The following is a 19,860-nucleotide window of genomic DNA, read 5'->3' as shown; positions in this document are numbered from 1 at the left end:
GTCTATCTATCTCAAGTTTGCACTAAAATAAATTATCATTCCCTAATCATTGGAATATAATGTAAGAATAATGTATCCTTAGAAATATCCACAGGACTGCGAGTCCCCGAGCATTTATTATCAAAAGACTGTTTCATAACAACTTTACATTACTCAGTGCATAATAAAAGTTCACTTTAATGCAAGCCTTTTTTTTTTTTTTTAGCATACTCTTAAATATTAGTATATTGTGTAACAAACATTCGTCCCTACCATAAAATGTAAATTCTTACCTGCTCATCTGAAATGCCTGCCTGGCTGCTGTCCTCACCCTGTGCCTCTTTGTCATTTATCCACATAATAAGCAAGACAAAAATAACAACTAATCATTTCTATGGACACCTTGAACATCCCCATTGAACACATGACCTGTGTTGCATACTACATCCTATAAATACTATATACACATACAGACCTATAATGCTAAATTATATTGACAGATGTAGATGTATTATTGTATATAAACCCAGAGAAAGATGGACGTCTGGTTCCTCTAATGGTTTTTTATCTTCACTAACTACATTTTATAGAGTTTTTTTTTCCCCTGGCTACATACGGTTTTGGCTTGCTCACTGGGGGCTTTTAAATGCTGCTGAATTAAACACTGGCCACTACAGTGTTCCTTTTAGAGAACAGAGGCATGCTGGTATTATTGAGGATTTTATTGATTATTTATCAATCAAAATAGTGGACATATGCAAGTATCTCTGTTGTATCACATAATAAATGTAATAAAACGTCACATAAAATAAATAATACGGAAATCAATTTTATTTATTGCATGTTTGTGTGTGTCTGCAATGTGTGGCTTTTTATTTGTGTTTATTTAGCTTGCAACCTCAAAGTCATCATGAAATATGTGTGGACCCATTTACTTTCTTAAAACACATTCCTAGTCTTATTTTGCAAGATTCATCTGTGCATGTTATTTAATAAATAAATACATTAATATATATATATATTTTAATCTTTTATCAAAATGTAGCCTTGATCCACCCCTTCCATACAAGTTCTTTAGCAATAAAAAGACTGGGGCAGTGGTGGCTCAGTGGTTGAGACTCAGGGTTACAGACCAGAAGGTTGGGGGTTCAAGCCCCAGCACCACCAAGATGCCACTATTGGGCCCTTGAGCAAGGCACTTTACTCCAGGTTGCTCCAGGGGGATTGTTCCTGTAATAAGTGCACTGTAAGTTGCTTTGGATAAAAGTGTCTGCCAAATGCATAAATGTAAAAAAAAAAAAAAGGTCTTGAAGTTACATTATAGGTTCTTTAGATCAGCATATTGGTTTCTGGATTCTTTAAAGCACCACTTCATAGATGGACTTCTACAGAAATATGGTGTAAAATATTCTGTGTACCATTAATGATTCTGCTATATGGAATTGCTTCTATCTGGAACCTTTATGTTTGAAAGCGCACCACAAGTGCATTCAAATAATTGTTCTTTGTTTGTTTGAAAGATGGCTGAGCTGTTTCCTTTCACAAAGAAGAACCTGAAAATCTCCCATCACCCAACACAAAGTCAGTGAACTGCTTGTGAACGACTCCAGCATTTTCTGGGAAGAGTGTCTGGGATTTAGAAAGCTAAAAAGTTTTAAAAGAGAATCAACTGAGAGAATCAAAAACTCATAACCTCAGGGCGACCATCATCTTATAACATATCATTATCCTCATATTTGCAACGCCATAATTAACTTGTTTTATGGCACTCTGGCAAATAAGGGAGAGAGGACGGGAGAGGTTTTGAAGACGATTAAGGAGAGTTCTCATGGTTGAAGAGTCTCATCTCCATCGTGTATCTGTCTCGATTGAGGTTTTAAAGACCAATAAAACGATTGTGTGTTGATGCCTCAGGGCATGTTTTATAATGAGGCAAATCAAATCGTCACATTTTCTTATATTCCATAATTTGATGACATTTTGTATAACTAAACATGCTGAGATCTGTGAATAAATTATGACAGATCAAATACATGCTTGGAAGAATGTTACTTTTAATCAAAAACACTCAGCAGCTTTTATTGGGTGCTGTGTGACTTTGATATGCTGGGAGGTTCAAATAGTAAAAACATTCCTGCCAAACTCATTGCTACGATATATTTCAGAGCGTGAGCTGCTCTTGTATAGCAAAATTGGTGGCTGTTACTTCAACTTCAGGCACTTTCAGCACTGTGGATTTCTATTAAGTAAAGTCTCATTAAAAATACTTTTCATACTCTCAATATTGTAACAGTTTACATGCACCACAGGTGATTATTTGTCATTTTTGTCATTCATCTCAAATGTTGTTTTGTGTTTAATAGATTTCTGTGGTGGAAATGACAAAAATGGCCAGCTCCTTTTTCTTGCTATGAGTAATTTCCCAAGTTGGCAAAATTACAGCGTGATTGGAAATGACAGCCAATAAAGATACAACTTACAGTGCACTTATTACAGGGACAATCCCCCTGGAGCAACCTGGAGTTAAGTGTTTTACTCAAGGACACAATGGTGGTGTCTGTGGGGATCAAACCAGTGACTTTCTGATTACCAGTTATGTGCTTTAGCCCACTACACCACCACCACTCCAATTTTTTGGCAGACACTTTTATCCAAAGCAACTTACAGAGCTCTTATTAGAGGGACAATCCCCCCGGAGCAACCTGGAGTTAAGTGCCTTGCTCAAGGACACAATGGTGGTGGCTGTGGAGATAGAACCAGCGACCTTCTGATTACCAGATTACCAGTTATGTGTTTTAGACCACTACACCATCGCCACTCCATATTTACTTTGTATGCTCTTTCATTGACATGGTTAACAAGCACACTAACTTTAATAAAAAAAATAATAATAATAAATATATATATATATATATATATATCATTTTTGGTGTAGTGGAAATTATGACATATCAGTCAATTGATATGAATATTTATCACACAATAAATATTGAAATGATGTATGTTTATTTCACTCTTTGTTAAGATGATCATTTAATATTGAAAGTCTGGGTCTGGGACAAACATGAAAGGCCTTTGAAAAGTACCTAATATTAAGAAATCAGGCCTGGTAAAAAGTTTCCAACAGATCTCACAGTTTCCAAGTCAGTTGTGAGATCTGTTAGTTTTAATAAAAACCAACCCCTGGGACATGAAACTGCCCAGATTTGAAGAAACACCATGTACTACTGAATTGTTTCAAACATGTGTTACAATATTGTACAGTGCTGAGTAGAGTTTTTAAAGCAACATTTTCCATTAAAGGCAACGCAGCTTTACAAAAATACAGCGTGAAGCTGGGTTAAAAATGCTGCGCTAATGCTCTTAGTGGTTTTGCATCTTGGTGGGGCTGTAGTAAAGACAGTTATGGGGTGTGTGTGCATTTGCTGGAAACTGTGAAATTTTGTTGTTGTTGTTGCATCAATTCTCTTTCATTCAGGTGTTGGGTGTGGTATGCCAGTGATAGAGATGGAAAACAAACTTATCAGTGTTTCTAAGCAGGTGTATAGCTGTGGTAACAGTGCATGGTTACTTATTTTGACACTCTCAAACACAGGGGCAAGGGGATGGCTAGAAGACTTCAGTGAACTTCATATTCAAGTTCAAAATGGCATTTTTGCTGAAACGCAAATGCCTGTGGTCTGATGCTCTGCACTAGTCAGTCTGCTTCAAATTGTATTTTGCAAGTTCTTATTAGTCAAAATGACTGGAATAGTCCAATCTGTAAATTGTTTATTACATTTTGTACCACAGCACGATCGAGTGCTTGATTCTAATTGGTTGACAGACATACTAAGTTGTTGATCAATTTTCTATAACTGCACGGCCATAGTTCCAGGTTTGCTGACCGCATTACATTTATATATCACTATGCCACATACTTTCCGAATTGTTGCAAAGCTTCAAATGAAGGAAAATTTAAAGAGCCACATTCAATTAAATGTAATTGACCAAGAATTACAATTTTCCCCCTAAAATTGCTTTTAATACTGTCAGTTGTTACTGTCACTTGACATAAACAACTGTATGTTACACAAGTGCAAAAACCAAGTTGACTCCCCACACTGACTTCCCGACTGGCTATTTTTGAATGTCGATCTACTACAAGCTAGTTTCTCTTGCAGAAGGCTGACTATATATTTATTATATAGTCGCATAGCTTAGCATAATTCAGAATGTGTGTTTCTGTAAGTATCTGCATTAAAATTGCATTAAATTGCATTATAAGTTAAAATTTCACAGATTAGATAGCAACATTAAACCAAGTGAAATTTATTTGAAATGTAGCACATGTACACTTTCTAGAAAAACCTTTTGCTTGAAATGAGTTTATTTGGCTTGAAATGATAAGACAACAGATATACAGGTGAAACTCGAAAAATTAGAATATCGTGCAAAAGTTCATTAATTTCAGTAATTCAACTTAAAAGGTGAAACTAATATATTATATAGACTCATTACAAGCAAAGTAAGAGATTTCAAGCCTTTATTTGATATAATTTGGATGATTATGGCTTACAGCTTATGAAAACCCCAAATTCAGAATCTCAGAAAATTAGAATATTACATGAAATCAATAAAAAAAAAGGATTTTAAATACAGAAATGTCGGCCCTCTGAAAAGTATAATCATGCATATGTACTCAGTACTTGGTTTGGGCCCCTTTTGCATTAATTACTGCCTCAATGCGCGTGGCATGGATGCTATCAGCCTGTGGCACTGCTGAGGTGTTATGGAAGACCAAGATGCTTCAATAACGGCCTTCAGCTCTTCTGCATTGTTTGGTCTCATGTCTCTCATCTTTCTCTTAGCAATGCCCCATAGATTCTCTATGGGGTTCAGGTCAGGCGAGTTTGCTGGCCAATCAAGCACAGTAATACCATGGTCATTGAACCAGGTTTTGGTACTTTTGGCAGTGTGGGCAGGTGCCAAGTCCTGCTGGAAAATGAAGTCAGCATCTCCATAAAGCTTGTCTGCTGAAGGAAGCATGAAGTGCTCTAAAATGTCCCGGTAGACGGCTGCGTTGACTCTGGACTTAATAAAGCACAGTGGACCAACACCAGCCGATGACATGGCTCCCCAAACCAACACAGACTGTGGAAACTTCACACTGGACTTCAAGCATCTTGGATTGTGTGCCTCTCCATTCTTCCTCCAGACTCTGGGACCTTGGTTTCCAAATGAGATGCAAAATTTGCTCTCATCAGAAAAGAGGACTTTGGACCACTGAGCAACAGACCAGTTCTTTTTTTCTTTAGCCCAGGTAAGACGTTTGACATTTGAAGCCCATGTCCAGGACCCGTGTGTGTGTGGTGGCTCTTTATGCAGTAACTCCAGCCTCAGTCCACTCCTTGTGAAGCTCCCCCACACATTTGAATGGCCTTTTCCTGACAATCCTCTCCAGGCTACGGTCATCCCTGCTGCTTGTGCACCTTTTTCTTCCACACTTTTCCCTTCCACTTAACTTTGTATTAATGTGCTTTGATACAGCACTTTGAGAACATCCAACTTCTTTTGCAATTACCTTTTGAGGCTTTCCCTCCTTGTGGAGGGTGTCAATGATGGTTTTCTGCACAACTGTCAGGTCAGCAGTCTTCCCCATGATTGTGTATTCAACTGAACCAGACTGAGAGACCATTTAAAGGCTCAGGAACCCTTTGCAGGTGTTTAGCTGATTAGAGTGTGACACTTTGAGCCTACAATACTGAACCTTTTCACAATATTCTAATTTTCTGAGATTCTGAATTTGGGGTTTTCATAAGCTGTAAGCCATAATCATCAAAATTATATCAAATAAAGGCTTGAAATCTCTTACTTTGCTTGTAATGAGTCTATATAATATATTAGTTTCACCTTTTAAGTTGAATTACTGAAATTAATGAACTTTTGTACGATATTCTAATTTTTCGAGTTTCACCTGTACAGTTCTAAAAGAAGGCCAAATTTATTTGGACACTTTCTGGTAAAACAAAAACTTGATTCCAAATTAGTTAAATATGCCAATATGGCAAACCATCATCCGTCACTTGGTTTGTTTTCTAATGCAATGAAATACAAAGAAATGATCATAGAAATCTGGAGGCCACTGTACATTTTAGACCCATAGTAGCATTTAATACAGTAATACACATTATGTTGACCTATCTATATATTTAATACATTTACATGCATTCATTTAGCATGTACACTTATCTGAAATGACTTACAAACAGAGAGAAAAATAAAAACACATGCAATAAACCATACAAAGCAAACAATATTAGCAGTATGACAATTAATGTAGAAAATCTTGAAAGTATTAAACTGTACTATAGATTTCCTATCAGTCATAATAGTCCATTACTTACTGGAAAACATGAGCTATAGAGATGCTATTTTGATTTATTTCAGCAGCATTCAAACAGAACCAATTTTATAAGCATTTCCACTGAGCTTTCCAGTGCTGTGGATATTCTGGAGTGTACATCCTGTCTGTCTGTCTGCTAAACGTCACCTCATGACGTCTGTTCCAATGTAGAGAGAGTCTCTCAAAAATAGCTCGTCTAGACATTATAAATGACATTGACATCCATCTAACCCCTCATATCATGACAGTTGGTTATGTAAGGACCACCGTACACCACTTGTTCCTCCAATAGTGTGTGTGTGGTGGTAATGTGTTTAGCATACACTCAGGAAAAGGCTTCCCTAGCCGCTGTCACACACAATCACACAACTAAGCACTGAAAATACACACTAACTTTGGGGAACTCGGTACACTCCTCTACACGGATCGCATGCATGAAAAACATGTTCGATGCATACTCAATGAGATTTTTAAATGTCAGAGACTCATAGGCTCTTTTGAGGTTAGTGAGCTGTTTTGCTAATCCTTATACGTGACTTATTTGGAACACTGTACATAGGTGGAAACGTTGTGTGTCATGCAATTTTTGATGTTAGCATGTTGCGTGAGCATACAAGTACATAGCACAAACATATTTTGGGTAAAATAGCCTGTTTTTAATTGAACTATTACTTGTCTGTACTGAATGAATTCTGAGTTACTATGTTGTCTTGACAAAGCCATTCTACAGACTTGCTTTAAGGGTTTTTTCAAAATCCCCAAACCAAGACCAAAATTTCTGACTGAAACTCCTCCTAGAGCTTTTAAGCAACATCAACCAAATTTGGTATACACATTAATCATTTTTTGACTCAGGTTGGAATGTCTTTTCTAACTCATCAGACTTATGGTTTTCCATAATCCACAAAATCCCATAGACATACATTGAATGAATGTCTAAATGATTGATCCATCCATCCATCCATCCATCCATCCACCCACCCATCCACCCATCCGTCCATCCACCCATCCGTCCGTCCATCCATCCGTCCATCCATCCACCCATCCATCCATCCATCCATCCACCCATCCATCCATCCATCCATCCATCCATCCATCCATCCATCCATCCATCCAACATAAATAGCTTTTTTAAAGTTCCATCTAGCAGGAACAACATAGACAATGCAAGAACTCTATACAGCCAAAATACTAATGCTGCACATAACCATTACTTTTGACTGCATAGAAAATACATTGAAGTCAAAACAGAATTTGTCTGAATCAGAAATTTGACAATGCAAACAACTCAAAACATCCTCAGACATGATCCCTTACAAAACACAGAATAGCAGCCACTTATAGTCAATAGTCCCTCGTGTGCACTAGAATAAATATTTCAAAACGTCCCATACAACCAAAATAATGATCCCAGAGAAAACACAGAGCGATTACAGGAGAAAAGCTCCCTCACTCATCACAGCGATGCCCTGATGCTAGCTGATCAGCAGTTTCAGGACTAGTGTCAACAAATCCCTGTAAAACACTCCCCCTTACTCGGAACATTTCCCTAATCAACTCCAGAGCCACAACAGAGCCGGTGCTTTATAAATAGGAATTGTTCTGAGCTAAATTAGACACATAAGCCGGACCCTCCTCTGAGACTCTCATGCAGTTTTCATTACCATCTTCCCAGTCCAATATCCAGACCTTCAATATCTTGTTACAGATTTGAGTTCTTGCCATGGATGCTGATATTTCAGAGGTCGAGGGTAATGGGCAGGAGTGGAAAGCCTTTGAATGCGCTCCAACGAAGTGAAGGATCAATTTAAAGGAGCATGATCTATGTGTTTATGAAATTAATAAACTCTGTGCAGACAACTCAGTTTTGCAGGACCTACATGCTGCATTGGCACATTTGCAGGCTAAGAGCTTGATGTTCTTAAGTTGTGACATGAATGCTTTCAGAGTACAATATGAAAGATGATTTCTTTAGCGCCAACTGATGGAACATTGAGAGTTTTGCTTTGCTTTGAAATTCTGTTCATGGAGTTATGTAAGGTCACATAGGTAGTGGGATTCAGAAGAAAGATTTGGGTAGGATTCTACTGTGGCTCCACTTGTGTGCACGTATATGTGTGTGAATGCAATATGGGCTATGTTGACTAGTTGGTTTCATTCTGCAACTGGTCACTGCTTTGGGCCTTTATTGTCTAGTTGTGGACCAGGGATTGTGCATGACTGTCTCCTTTAAGTTTGTATTGACAGTGAACTACATTAGGGGTTGCCCTGACTGGTTAATTAGTTCTACAAGTATTTGATGCTTTTGCCCTGTGTTGACTCCACATGGACTATTAGGTGTAACAACTGGTCAATTAGTTCTATCAGTCATTGACGTTTTGGCATGTGTTGACTTATTATGGACTATGATTTTGTTTAGTCGATTAGTTCTACAACTAGTTGATGTTTTGGGCATGTCCTGAACTATGGGTTGTGCAGACTAGCTGATTAATTCTACAATTAGTTATGGACTAAGGGATGTGCAGACTAGTAAATTAGTTTTAAAACTAGTTGGGCCTGTGTTGACTAGTTGTGGACTATGGGTTGTATACTGAGTAGTCGGTTAGTTTAATAACTAGTACTTTGGGCATGTGTCGAGTCAATGGGTTCTATAGATTAGATTTTTTTGGCATGTGTGTCATTGTGAACTAGGGGTTTTGCAGATTTCTACAACTAATCGTGGACTAAGGGTTATGCACATGGTGTGATGGGGGGGTCTCATTTAAATGCATGCAATAAATTAAACATGTTTTTTAACATAGTTAATGTTGGTGGTGTAGTAATGCATATATTTAATTTGACATCAAAAAGTTTAATTCTGGTAAGTGCAATCTTCTAAAAATGTATTGGATCAGAGCTGATCTCAGATCAGCAGCGCTGTTCCTTCCCTCCACCTTGATCTCACTTACTCTCTCGCTCGTTCACTCACTCACATGCACGAGTACTGGGAAACAAGAAGTAATTTACACTCTTTTTATGGTGGAATTGAATCATCATCGAAATTCATAAATGCAACCTGGGCATGAAACATGAACACCAGCAAAGTGGCATGTCTTCCACGTTCTGCAGCATCTTCAGTTTAATTTCCAGAAACTTTCCAGTTTGACACAAGGATCAGTCAGACACTTGTGTTTGCAAAATGTCTCGAATGTAAATGTGTCTACTGTGTGAAAGTTTGCAAAGAGTACAGAGATGCAAGCGCAAAACAGTAGATAAACTATACGTTTTAGGTGTTATCATAAAAGGGGTGAACAAGATGAAAGGTGTCTTTCGTGTCAAGAAGAGGGGGTCGTTCAGGATTTTGAATGATAAAATAGGTGTCTCCAGGAAAAAAGATTGGGAGCTACTGGACTAGGGAATGTGCAGACTAGTCAATTAGTTTTACAAGAAATTGTTGCTTTGGGCCTTTGTTGACTTGTCGTGGACAATGGGTTGGTACTGATACTAAAGCTAAATTATGTTTTTGACATTTGTCGTCAAGTCATGAACTAGGGGTTGTGCAGACTAGTTGATTAGTTCTATAACAAGTCGATGCTTTGGGCCTGTGTTGACTAGTTGTGAACTATGAGTTGCACCATCTAATTGATTAGTTATATAACTAGTTAATGTTTTATGCCTGTATTGAAAACTTGTGAACTAGGGATTGTACTGACTTATTAACTAGTTCTACAACTTGTCAATGCTTTGAGTTTGTATTCACTAGTTGTGATCTGCTGTAGTACAGACTAGTTGATTATTTCTGGAACTAGTTGATGTTTTAAGCCTGTGCAAACTAGATGTGAATCAAGATTTGTATCAGCTTGATTAGATATACAGCTAGTCAATGCTTTGGGCCTGTGTTAACTAGTTGTGGATTAAGGTTTGTACTAACTAGTTGATTAGTTCTACAATGACTTGTAACCCATTCAATCAGATATAATGACCAGAATTAAGAGAATGTGAAAATGTATTGAAACATGAGAGCTTTGTGTTCACAGCGCACAATCAAATGAACCACAAAGCGGACGTCTAAGATGGCCTAAAATTGTTCGTTCATGACATTGCAAGCTGCATCAATGGAAGTTTGCAAGCTTTTGATTCTCACATGCATCATCTCAGCTGTGCTGGACATACTCTCCAGATAGACGTTAGACCGCTGAAGCTTTATGGAGAGTAGCAAGTAATTTCCATAAAGTAATCATTGACTCGCCTTCAACTTTTTTAGACTACTAGTTGACTAGCAAAAATGAATAGTGATACATGCCCTAGCATGCATGCAGATTTATATTTGTGTACAGATGTTTGAGATTGTGTTGAAATACTGTAGTCCATTTAATGACTGTGTAAATGTGCATGTAGACACATACTGTATGTGTGGGAATGTGGTTTGTGTATGCGTATGTCCATTTATGCGAGTATACTGGCTTTTAAATACTATATATATATATATATATATATATATATATATATATATATATATATATATATATATTAATATGTGTGTGTGCTTTATTATGCTGTTTCAGTGCAACAGGTGTGACCTCATTGTGGTTGCTGTTGAGCAGCAGAAGCAAACAGATTAACACGCAAACACACACACACACACACACACACACACACACACACACACACACACACACACACACACACACACACACACACACACACACACACACACACACACGTTGATGCAGCTATCATTATGAGGACTCTCCATAGACATGATGATTTCTATACTGTACAAACTATAGTTTCTATCCCGTACCCCTACCCCTAAACCTAACCCTCACATACATTTTACATTAAAAAAAAAAAAACATAGTTTAGTATGTTTTTTAAGTGATATGAATTATGGGGGACACTAGAAATGTCCTCATAAACCAAATTTATAGCATAATACCCTTGTAATTACCAGTTTATAACCTTAAAAAAAAATCCTCGTAAACCACATAAACCCACCCACACACACACACACACGTACAAGTTTTTTCTATAAGCTTCTTTCCCACACTAGTTCTCACTCTATCGCATGTATGCAAGACCCGTTCTGCAAACCCGTTGATTGTACATTGCATTGGTTGGATAGGTGTATTGAGTTTCATTAGATGCACTTTGAGCATCATACTTATTGTACCATAAAAATAAAGAATCCAAATGTTCTGAATTTAATATTCAAGAACAAATGTTAGAAAATCATTGCAATTGATTTTGACACAACAATGTTTATCTGCTGTTCTGGATCAGTAAAACTGGCCTATACTACAGAACTGAAAATTAGAGTATAATATAAACACATATAAACACAGACAGGACAACTTAATGGCTTTTGGTTTTTCAACTTATTCACTGTGGTTTAATTTCCACAGCCGAACGAACTGAAAAAGGACATTGCATATTCACTAATGATTTCCAGTGGTGATTATAGTAGCTAGTTTTTCTTTCTGCCACAGTCTCTGCACTGCAAAACTTAAAAGCAGATTTTTTAAAGAAAGAAAGAAAGAAAGACTCTTATTTTGGAGACTCAACCCAGTCGCAATAGCAAAGACACTTTTTAATCCTTCAGCTGTTTTCCAACTCTGAAACGGCATGCTGAGAGTTTACTGGTACATTGCAAACATAAACCCTGTTAGCGTTTAGCTACTGTTTACTAAATACAGTGGATGGCATCAGCATTGACTCCAATATTGAGCTACTTTATTTAACACACAAATTCATTGCAGGCTCTGTCAGTAATGTTAACCAGCTCAGAGTTCTGCTGATGCATATAAACACTAACTGAGGCGAACCATCTGAGACATTAGATCAATTCAGTGGCAATCATTAAAACTTAAATACTTTCCTGAGAGCGGTTTGAGACAGATGCATATGTGGATGCAACGTGATCTCAGTGAAATGGACTGTAAACAGGAAAAATAACAAGCAAGGCATAAATATTTGTTTCTGACAGGCTATAGATTAATCATATTGTTGACTAATGTTATAAAAGGATTACTTGTGACTCAACGTTCTGATTGGATGAACTAGGTTCAAAGCTGTTGTAAAATGCCTATAAATGCATTGAAGTTGCTATGTTGCTACCATAAATAACCTCAGGCTTAAAAACTATATTACCCGGGGGAAGAACTGTTTATTCTGAATATTATTATTAACAATAGCCTACCAGTAATGTTTTATTGAAAAATTGTGTATTGCTGCTGCTGGCGTTTTATAAAAGCAATTAGTCACTGAAGACATCACAGTGATTTTACCATTAAGGTAGTGTTTTTAAGCCCAACGTGAAGAAGAGTGGTGTATTGCTTTATTTATGACATAATGACAGTATATCTCCCATTGCTGCCATTACATATGCTAAAATTAGTTACTCACTTTTGGGTTAACTTTCCCTTTCAGGTTAATTCCATTAAATTGTTCAATTAAATAATTATTTTATTTTTTAGGTATTTTCAAGTGAAACATGATTTTCAATAAGTGAAATTATAGAAAGGGACTTAATTTGATACAATGGGAATTGATTGGATCTATAAAAGTTGGTATACTGTAATATTCCTGAATGGTGCCAGGTGGATTACAAAAGTAAGATGCATTCATGATGTCAGCCGAAAATGAAAGCCAATTGAGAGGCGGAGCAAGTCATTACATTTTCATAAAAGATTACGAAGACAAACATTTTCCGATTTGAAAACACATCAACAAAAACAAAACATGAACCGATAAATCAAGCACAATTAGTCTAGGAACATGAATTAAAAAAATTAAACGGGGTCAATTTCGATTTCACATTGAATCTTCTCTTAATGACCCTTACATGAAGAGAAGCGCTTAAACCCATCATTGCGTTGTTCTTAAGACGTGTTCCAAACAATACAGGACTCAATCTCAACAAATGGCCTCTTCTGAGGAGCTCAGGAGATGTAGATGCCAGTAAATCACTAATGTTGGCTTGGGCTCGTACCCACACATACAGTATACACAGCGACCACAGAAAGGCCGTGAGTGCCCTGGCTCCAGAAGTTGACTGGTTTGCGAGTTCCAGTAAAGGTTGGTCTAGCTGGTTCCTCCCTTGCGTCTTGCACTGAGAGTGCGTTTATAGTGCTAATGCTTGTGGTGAGCAGCCATTATGATCCAAACCCATCAGAACTGCTCCAAACATTATAAAAGAAACAAACATCATACTGCAGATAAACGTGCAGGTATATGATGCTCCTCAAGTAGGGGCCACAATTCCTGGATGCAGTTTAAATCTGATTGGGTTTCAAATATTTATTTCTGTATTGAATACACTGATTTGAATTTGTTTTAATACTGTAAAACAAACACGTCATGGTTTCTTAGAAGGATCTAATGTGAAACACAGACTCCTATCCATACAATATATTTATACAACACTCATATTTGTTCCAACACATCGACAAAGTACTCAAAGCAGTCGTTTTGCACAAAAGCAGAGCTATACAAGCCAAAACAAGTATTACAATTTCCAAAATTGATCATTACTTTAAACTGACAAGCTACAAACTGCATAAGTTACTCTCTCAAATGTGTTATGATACTAGTTCTCAGGGGAGTTTGTAAGCCTTCAACATGCACAAACCCACACGCATGCACTGTCACGCATTCACAACTGCTAAACTGCCAGAGTCACACTACACATGACCGTTATAACTACCAAAACGGTGAGTGTCAGTTTGCTGGACTCCACCATCTTGCAAAAGAGGAAAGGAACACTACAATGGCTGACTTACCTCGCAGTAAACTGGACGAGTAACTGGAGAACGTGTCAAAGATGCTGTTTGAAGCCATATGTCCCTTTCAGGAGGCAAAGAACTGGCCTCTCCACTGCCTTAACGACTACAGCCTGAGAGAATGACAGAGAGAGAGAGAGAGAGAGAGAGAGAGAGAGAGAGAGAGAGAGAGAGAGATCTTTGGAGCAACATAGACTGCCTGCAACCAAGAATTTGGGGTTTGAGAGTGCCACAGGAATCTTTCGCCACAAGCCGACTAACAGAACAGCATATGTGCCATGTGGTAAGCGATACAGTGAGACAGAGAGACCAAGTGAAGAATATCAACCAACCTTGAGATGGACTCACCTTTGATGACGACAACTCTCTCTCTCTCTCCCTCTCTGTCTCTCTCTCTCTCTGTATCAAACTCTCTTTCTCAAGCTGGTTGTTGTAGTTTCTACATGGTTTTACACCAGATAGACAGATAGTTGAAAGTTCAGGTGTCTGTCACAGCGGTGATCTCCGTGGTAACGGCCTGTCAGTCGCATGTCTGAGGTATCTGAGGTCACAACACACGCGGTAACGCTGCTACATGGCCATCCCATGATCTGATTGGTGTAAATCAGGTCACGTGACGCTCTCTCTCTTTCACTTGCAAGCAACAAAGTTCTCTTTTCCTTCACAATGTTTCTTGCCCTTCTGATTGGCTGACAGGTGTTTTCTAAGTGGTTAGTGGACATTCCAGGATAGTGACCACAAAAATACACAACTTGCAAACCCTCATGTAAACGTAAATCATGAAAAATGCTGGATTGAAGAGGATTATAAAAGGGAAAAGAGAGTGTAGTGTTGTGTTTAAATATGTATGAGGGTGTATGTAAGTGTTCTTTGGTGGTTTTGGGGCCTGCTAAACCACCCCATCCACCCCCCACTCACAACTTGATAGTATCTAAATGTTATCTGTATTATAAACAGCCATGCCAGTCACGTCACTCTTACTTACCATAATTTTTACTCAGTACTCTCTGCTTTCATGGCTTGACATGTTTGTGGTGGCCTACTTTTTATTTCTGAAATATGTGCTTTATTTGACACACTTTGCATGTATGGCCTGATTTTAATGACCCTTTTAAAAGCAAATGTGTTTATCTGTTTATCTGGAGCACCATTTACCAGAAGTTAAGTAACTGTTTAAAAAGGTATACACGTGTGTACATGTGTGGGCTTAATTTGGGGCCCAAATTTTCCCCAGAAACTTGCTAAATTTCCCCTTTGTTTTGTTTTGTTGGGATGATGAATGGAATGACTGAAGATGGATGGATGAGTGGATGAGTGGATGGGTGGGTGGGTGAATGGTTGAATGGATGGATGGAATGATTAAAGATGGATGGATGGAATGACTGAAAATGGATGGATGGATGGATGAATGGATAGATGGATGGATGGATGGAAGAATGGATGGATGGAATGACTGAAGATGTGTGGAATGAACATGATGTATGGATGCAATAGTGGACGGATGGATGGAATGGATATGATAGATAGACAGACAGACAGACAGACAGACAGACTGATAGATGGACAGACAGATGGGTATTTTGGATGGTTGCATGGTTGCACAGGTGTTGTTAGGCAGTTTCCAGATTGTTCACGCTTCTTGCAGGCTCCTAGAAAGTGTTGAAACCGGTCCCTTAAATGTCAACACACACTGTGTCATGTGTATGTTGTGTGAGTGACAGATGGGCTCATTGCTACATTTGCATGCTGGTTTATTGCTGAACAGGTTGTGTAGTGTGTGTATGATTGAGCTGATGTTGTAACATGTCCCTTTGCACCCACAGTGCCCTGAAAATTAGCACTTTTGTGTTGGTCAGCCAGCAACACTTGGAAAATGACACAGCAGAAGTGTGTGTGTGTGTGTGTGTGTGTGTGTGTGTGTGTGTGTGTGTGTGTGTGTGTGTAAGGAAAATTACACTTCCAGGGAGTGTGGCCTATGGTGAGGCCACAGAATAGCTTCAGGGGTTTAATCAGCCTTGTCCCAACCTCACACACACATGCAAAACAATCTCAGTTTAACCTGTAAGAATCACCCAGCTTGATCACCCAGCAAAGCATACTGTATGTGTGTACCCAAGTAGAACATGTTCTTCAGTGAATAACCTTTGTTAGTCCTGAAACAATGTTCCTATCAAACATCATATCAGCCCAAACCCTAACTATTACCTAGCCTTAAAACCAGAGGGAAATGATGGATTGATACATAAAGTCAACATGGCATTTCCAACCAAATGTTAAGCAAAATTGACAGCATTGGTGGCATAATGTTGATTACCTCAGAAATAAATAAAACATTCCCTGCAAAGATCACATTTCAACCATAGTCCTTGTGACTTTAACTCAAATAAAATGTTTTAACAGAAGAATTCATGTAAATGCCTTTACTAAATTATAAGCTTTACAGTTCATTTTTCTTTAATCCTTCAAAAAGTGGCCATTCATTCATTCCATTGTAAGAGCCTCACCGTAACCACAATTTCTTATTTTTTTTAAAAGTAAAAAAAGCAAAAAATACTTTCAACATTATGCCACAAAACGCTGACAATTGAGCTAAACTTGTATTTAACCATGTCAAGACAATTATAAGGGCCCGTTACACAACGGCACAAAAAATAAGTAATATGCAAATTTTTTATGTTCTTTTTAACTTGACCTGGCATCTAAAAAACGTAGCGCTCATGCACGAGACAATGAAAAATTCAGATTCATTGAAGATGAACTGTCTAGAGCATGTTTTGATGCAAACATGTGTTCAGTGTAAACGGCCCCTAAGTAAACCATTGGTACGTTGGGTTCCCTAAAAGTGTAACCAGTGTGAAGCTTCAGAAACACTGCTGTTTCAACCATTGACATAATTGGTATATCTTTTTATTTGATATATATATAATGGGGGAATTGTCTGGAAACCTGATATGAAAACAATAATTATTTTCGTGACACTGAAGGCACAGAAATGACACACATCACATTTAAGATAATTAAACAGTGGGCCATTTGAAATTCTTTTGGTTCATGTTCACTTGTTCACATGTTCCACATCTAAAACAATAGATCCAATAAATCCATAAAGACCTTCTTAGGCTTTGCTTGTGCAACTGTATAAATTTAGCAAACAGACCACTAGTGCGTGTATTCCCGAAGAGTGAGTATCCGATCGGATGTCGAGGATGGGGCTGTCCAGCTTCTTTCCACAGACACAAACACCATCTGCTCTGTGTTTTGGTAAAAGGGTTTCATAGCAGCATCATTCGCAAACCACATGCAAAAATGGTGAAAGCAGTACTGCTGTGATTGGACGGAGATGTTTTTTTGATTCTTTCTCTCTTGTTTATCAAGCCCCTGTATTTAGGCTTAATTTAACTGCAGTGTTTTGCTGAGGGACCTGCGGCGGGCCGAACGCTGCCAATGTCCCTCCACCCCGCGGGTGGGGCAGAGCGGGGTGGTGGCTAGAGCTTGTGGTCGCGAGTGCAGATGTGCAGGGGCTTATTTTGTGGTGTATAAATTGCAGGCTGCTCCATATGCAACTCATAAAGGGGGAACACAGCAAAGTACAGAAGGGAAAATACAGTGATGAGGTGGCCATCTTCACTTCAAATGCTTTCTCAGACCAAAAAGCGAACGCCCAGAGATTCTAAATCTGTCCGTCCTGCTGAAGGGGGATTGAGGCTCTTGGATGAGAAACAAGTCAGAGGAGTCAGGCATCTTGGATTTGATGAATAACAGAATCTTATACCAGTCTGCATGGTTTATCCTGTGATGTTTCATGGACTAAAATTAAAGACAACTTGAGATCAAAATTGACCCTATTAAAGATAAAGTGGTGTATTTTTTTCTGTTAAGTTTTTTTCTCCTACCCCTTAATATTTAGATACAACTATAAGAAAACCAATCATCGGTTGAATTGCCGAATTATTTGAGCATACCAGCCATATTAACCAATGGTGTGAGTTTGGTTTGCTGTTTGCCTGACAAATGGTAGAAAATTGGTAGTGTTCAGAATTTTTTTTTTTTTTAGCACTTCCATTCAGGTTTAAAAAGCCTAAACATCCTCGATTTAGTTGTGTTGCAACAGCCTGCACAATTTTGCTTTACTGGAAATGCAAGATCAACATTTTTTTATTTGCTGATGTGATAACTTTGTTAGGCTGTGTTGACAACTAGGTGTTGTTATTCAACGGTAGGCAAAATAGATGTTCGTATGGCCGTTTCAGCAGAAAATGCACCAAAATCCAAAACCAAGCATCGCACAAGCAATGTTTAATATATTCTTGCACACTCTCGGTATGTCCCACACTCATTTTCTCTTTTTCAATCAACTCTGTCTCTATGAAAACAGATGTGCGTGTGTGTGTGTGTGTGTGTATATATATATATATATATATATATATATATATATATATATATATATATATATATACAGTATTTAAGACAAAGGTACATTTTATGTCTACATAATTATTCTATGAAACAATGAAACCCTCATCCCTTGAATTACTGTGAATGAGATAAATGCATCAAAATCTATTGTAAAATATAAATCTATTGACTATAAATAATTTTATATGAATCTTTAATTATTCAATGGAATCCTGTAAATTTGAGGTTTACTGTAAAATATTTACAATTAGTAGCAGTCCGTGAGCATGAGACTCACTAGATCATGTCATTCGCAATGGCTCATGGAAGTGAGCGGTCACTGGTGAGCTCTTCTCTGATTGGAAGATCTCTCATCAGAATTATAGGTAGTGTAGTTCTTCAACGGGAATTCTGCAATTAAATATGATTGTTGGATTCCCATTGGCCGGTGGCCTCCACAAAAGCACGTACAATTGCTTAACAACCTCAGAACTCATAGTAGGTCTGCCTTGAAAGTTTTATACATTATTGTTAAAAGTCTATTTCTCTGAAGATTTATTTATTTATTTTTTACTCCCGGAACCCTATTGTACTTCTGTCTATATCAATTATATTACAATATTACTCTCTCTAAGCTAAATTCTCTTGCATATTTTTGTTCAGTCCTGTCCAAGGTCCGCTCTATGGGGAAGTGGATGCTCACATGTGCGAACAGAAGATAACATTTGTGTCAATCCCTGTGGCTTCTCACATGTCAGAAATAACAGACAGCTCAAAAAGTGTTGGATCCGTTTTTTCACAGGTATCATATAGCTGGTGGTGGAGTTTCAAATCAGTTTCCTTGTTTCTGCCACCCACCCCCCCATCCATCTCCACCCCTTCTGTTTTTGTACTGCAGAAAGCAAATTAATGTAAATGTCAAGACAAACTTTGAATGTTGGAGTGTTTTGGAAGTTGATAAAATATTTTTTTTTTGGATGCTGCAAGAATATTGGTCTTATTGGATTTTGGAAAAAAAATAATAATAATAATTTAACCCAAGTATAAAAAGTATATATGCATTGTAAATCAATAAGTAAAATATATAACCGGGCCTCCTAACACTCACTACCACTAGTTAAGTTCCTTAAAGATCATGTCTGCCTTGTTTATGTGGCATTTGTTAAAGTACACAGAACTCTTTCTCGTGAGAAATGATTGAGCCCTCACTGTTTTCAGTCTTCTGCACACTGTGCATTTATCATATATGCGAGAATAAAAAAAGAAAAATGAAACATAGTAAACTTAGAACATTGTAAAGAACTGTGTCAATTTTGGTGGATGTTACAGATGAAATTTTTT

General features: G+C 37.8%; 1 protein-coding gene across 3 annotated transcripts in view; it reads right to left on the bottom strand.

Moving 5' to 3' along the window:
• The window catches only part of LOC127617823 (runt-related transcription factor 3-like), a 71,115-nt gene extending 56,477 nt beyond the window's left edge, over window positions 1–14,638 (bottom strand). For 2 of the 3 annotated variants that reach the window (XM_052089918.1, XM_052089920.1), the window contains exons 1-2: window positions 14,473–14,638; window positions 14,125–14,237 (exon numbers count right to left, since the gene is read on the bottom strand). In XM_052089918.1, the coding sequence (XP_051945878.1) occupies window positions 14,125–14,182 (58 nt within the window). In that variant the 5' untranslated portion in view covers window positions 14,183–14,237; window positions 14,473–14,638. Of the gene's footprint in view, window positions 1–14,124; window positions 14,238–14,456 lie in introns of all 3 variants that reach the window. The other variant, XM_052089919.1, reaches the window with a different exon arrangement.
• Between the last annotated feature and the right edge of the window lie 5,222 nt (window positions 14,639–19,860).

The sequence above is a fragment of the Xyrauchen texanus genome, chromosome 24, assembly GCF_025860055.1.
Source record: "Xyrauchen texanus isolate HMW12.3.18 chromosome 24, RBS_HiC_50CHRs, whole genome shotgun sequence".
Lineage (NCBI taxonomy): Eukaryota > Metazoa > Chordata > Actinopteri > Cypriniformes > Catostomidae > Xyrauchen > Xyrauchen texanus.
The sequence above is the reverse complement of the archived record's forward strand: the minus strand, read 5'-3'. Positions and strand labels throughout refer to the sequence as shown.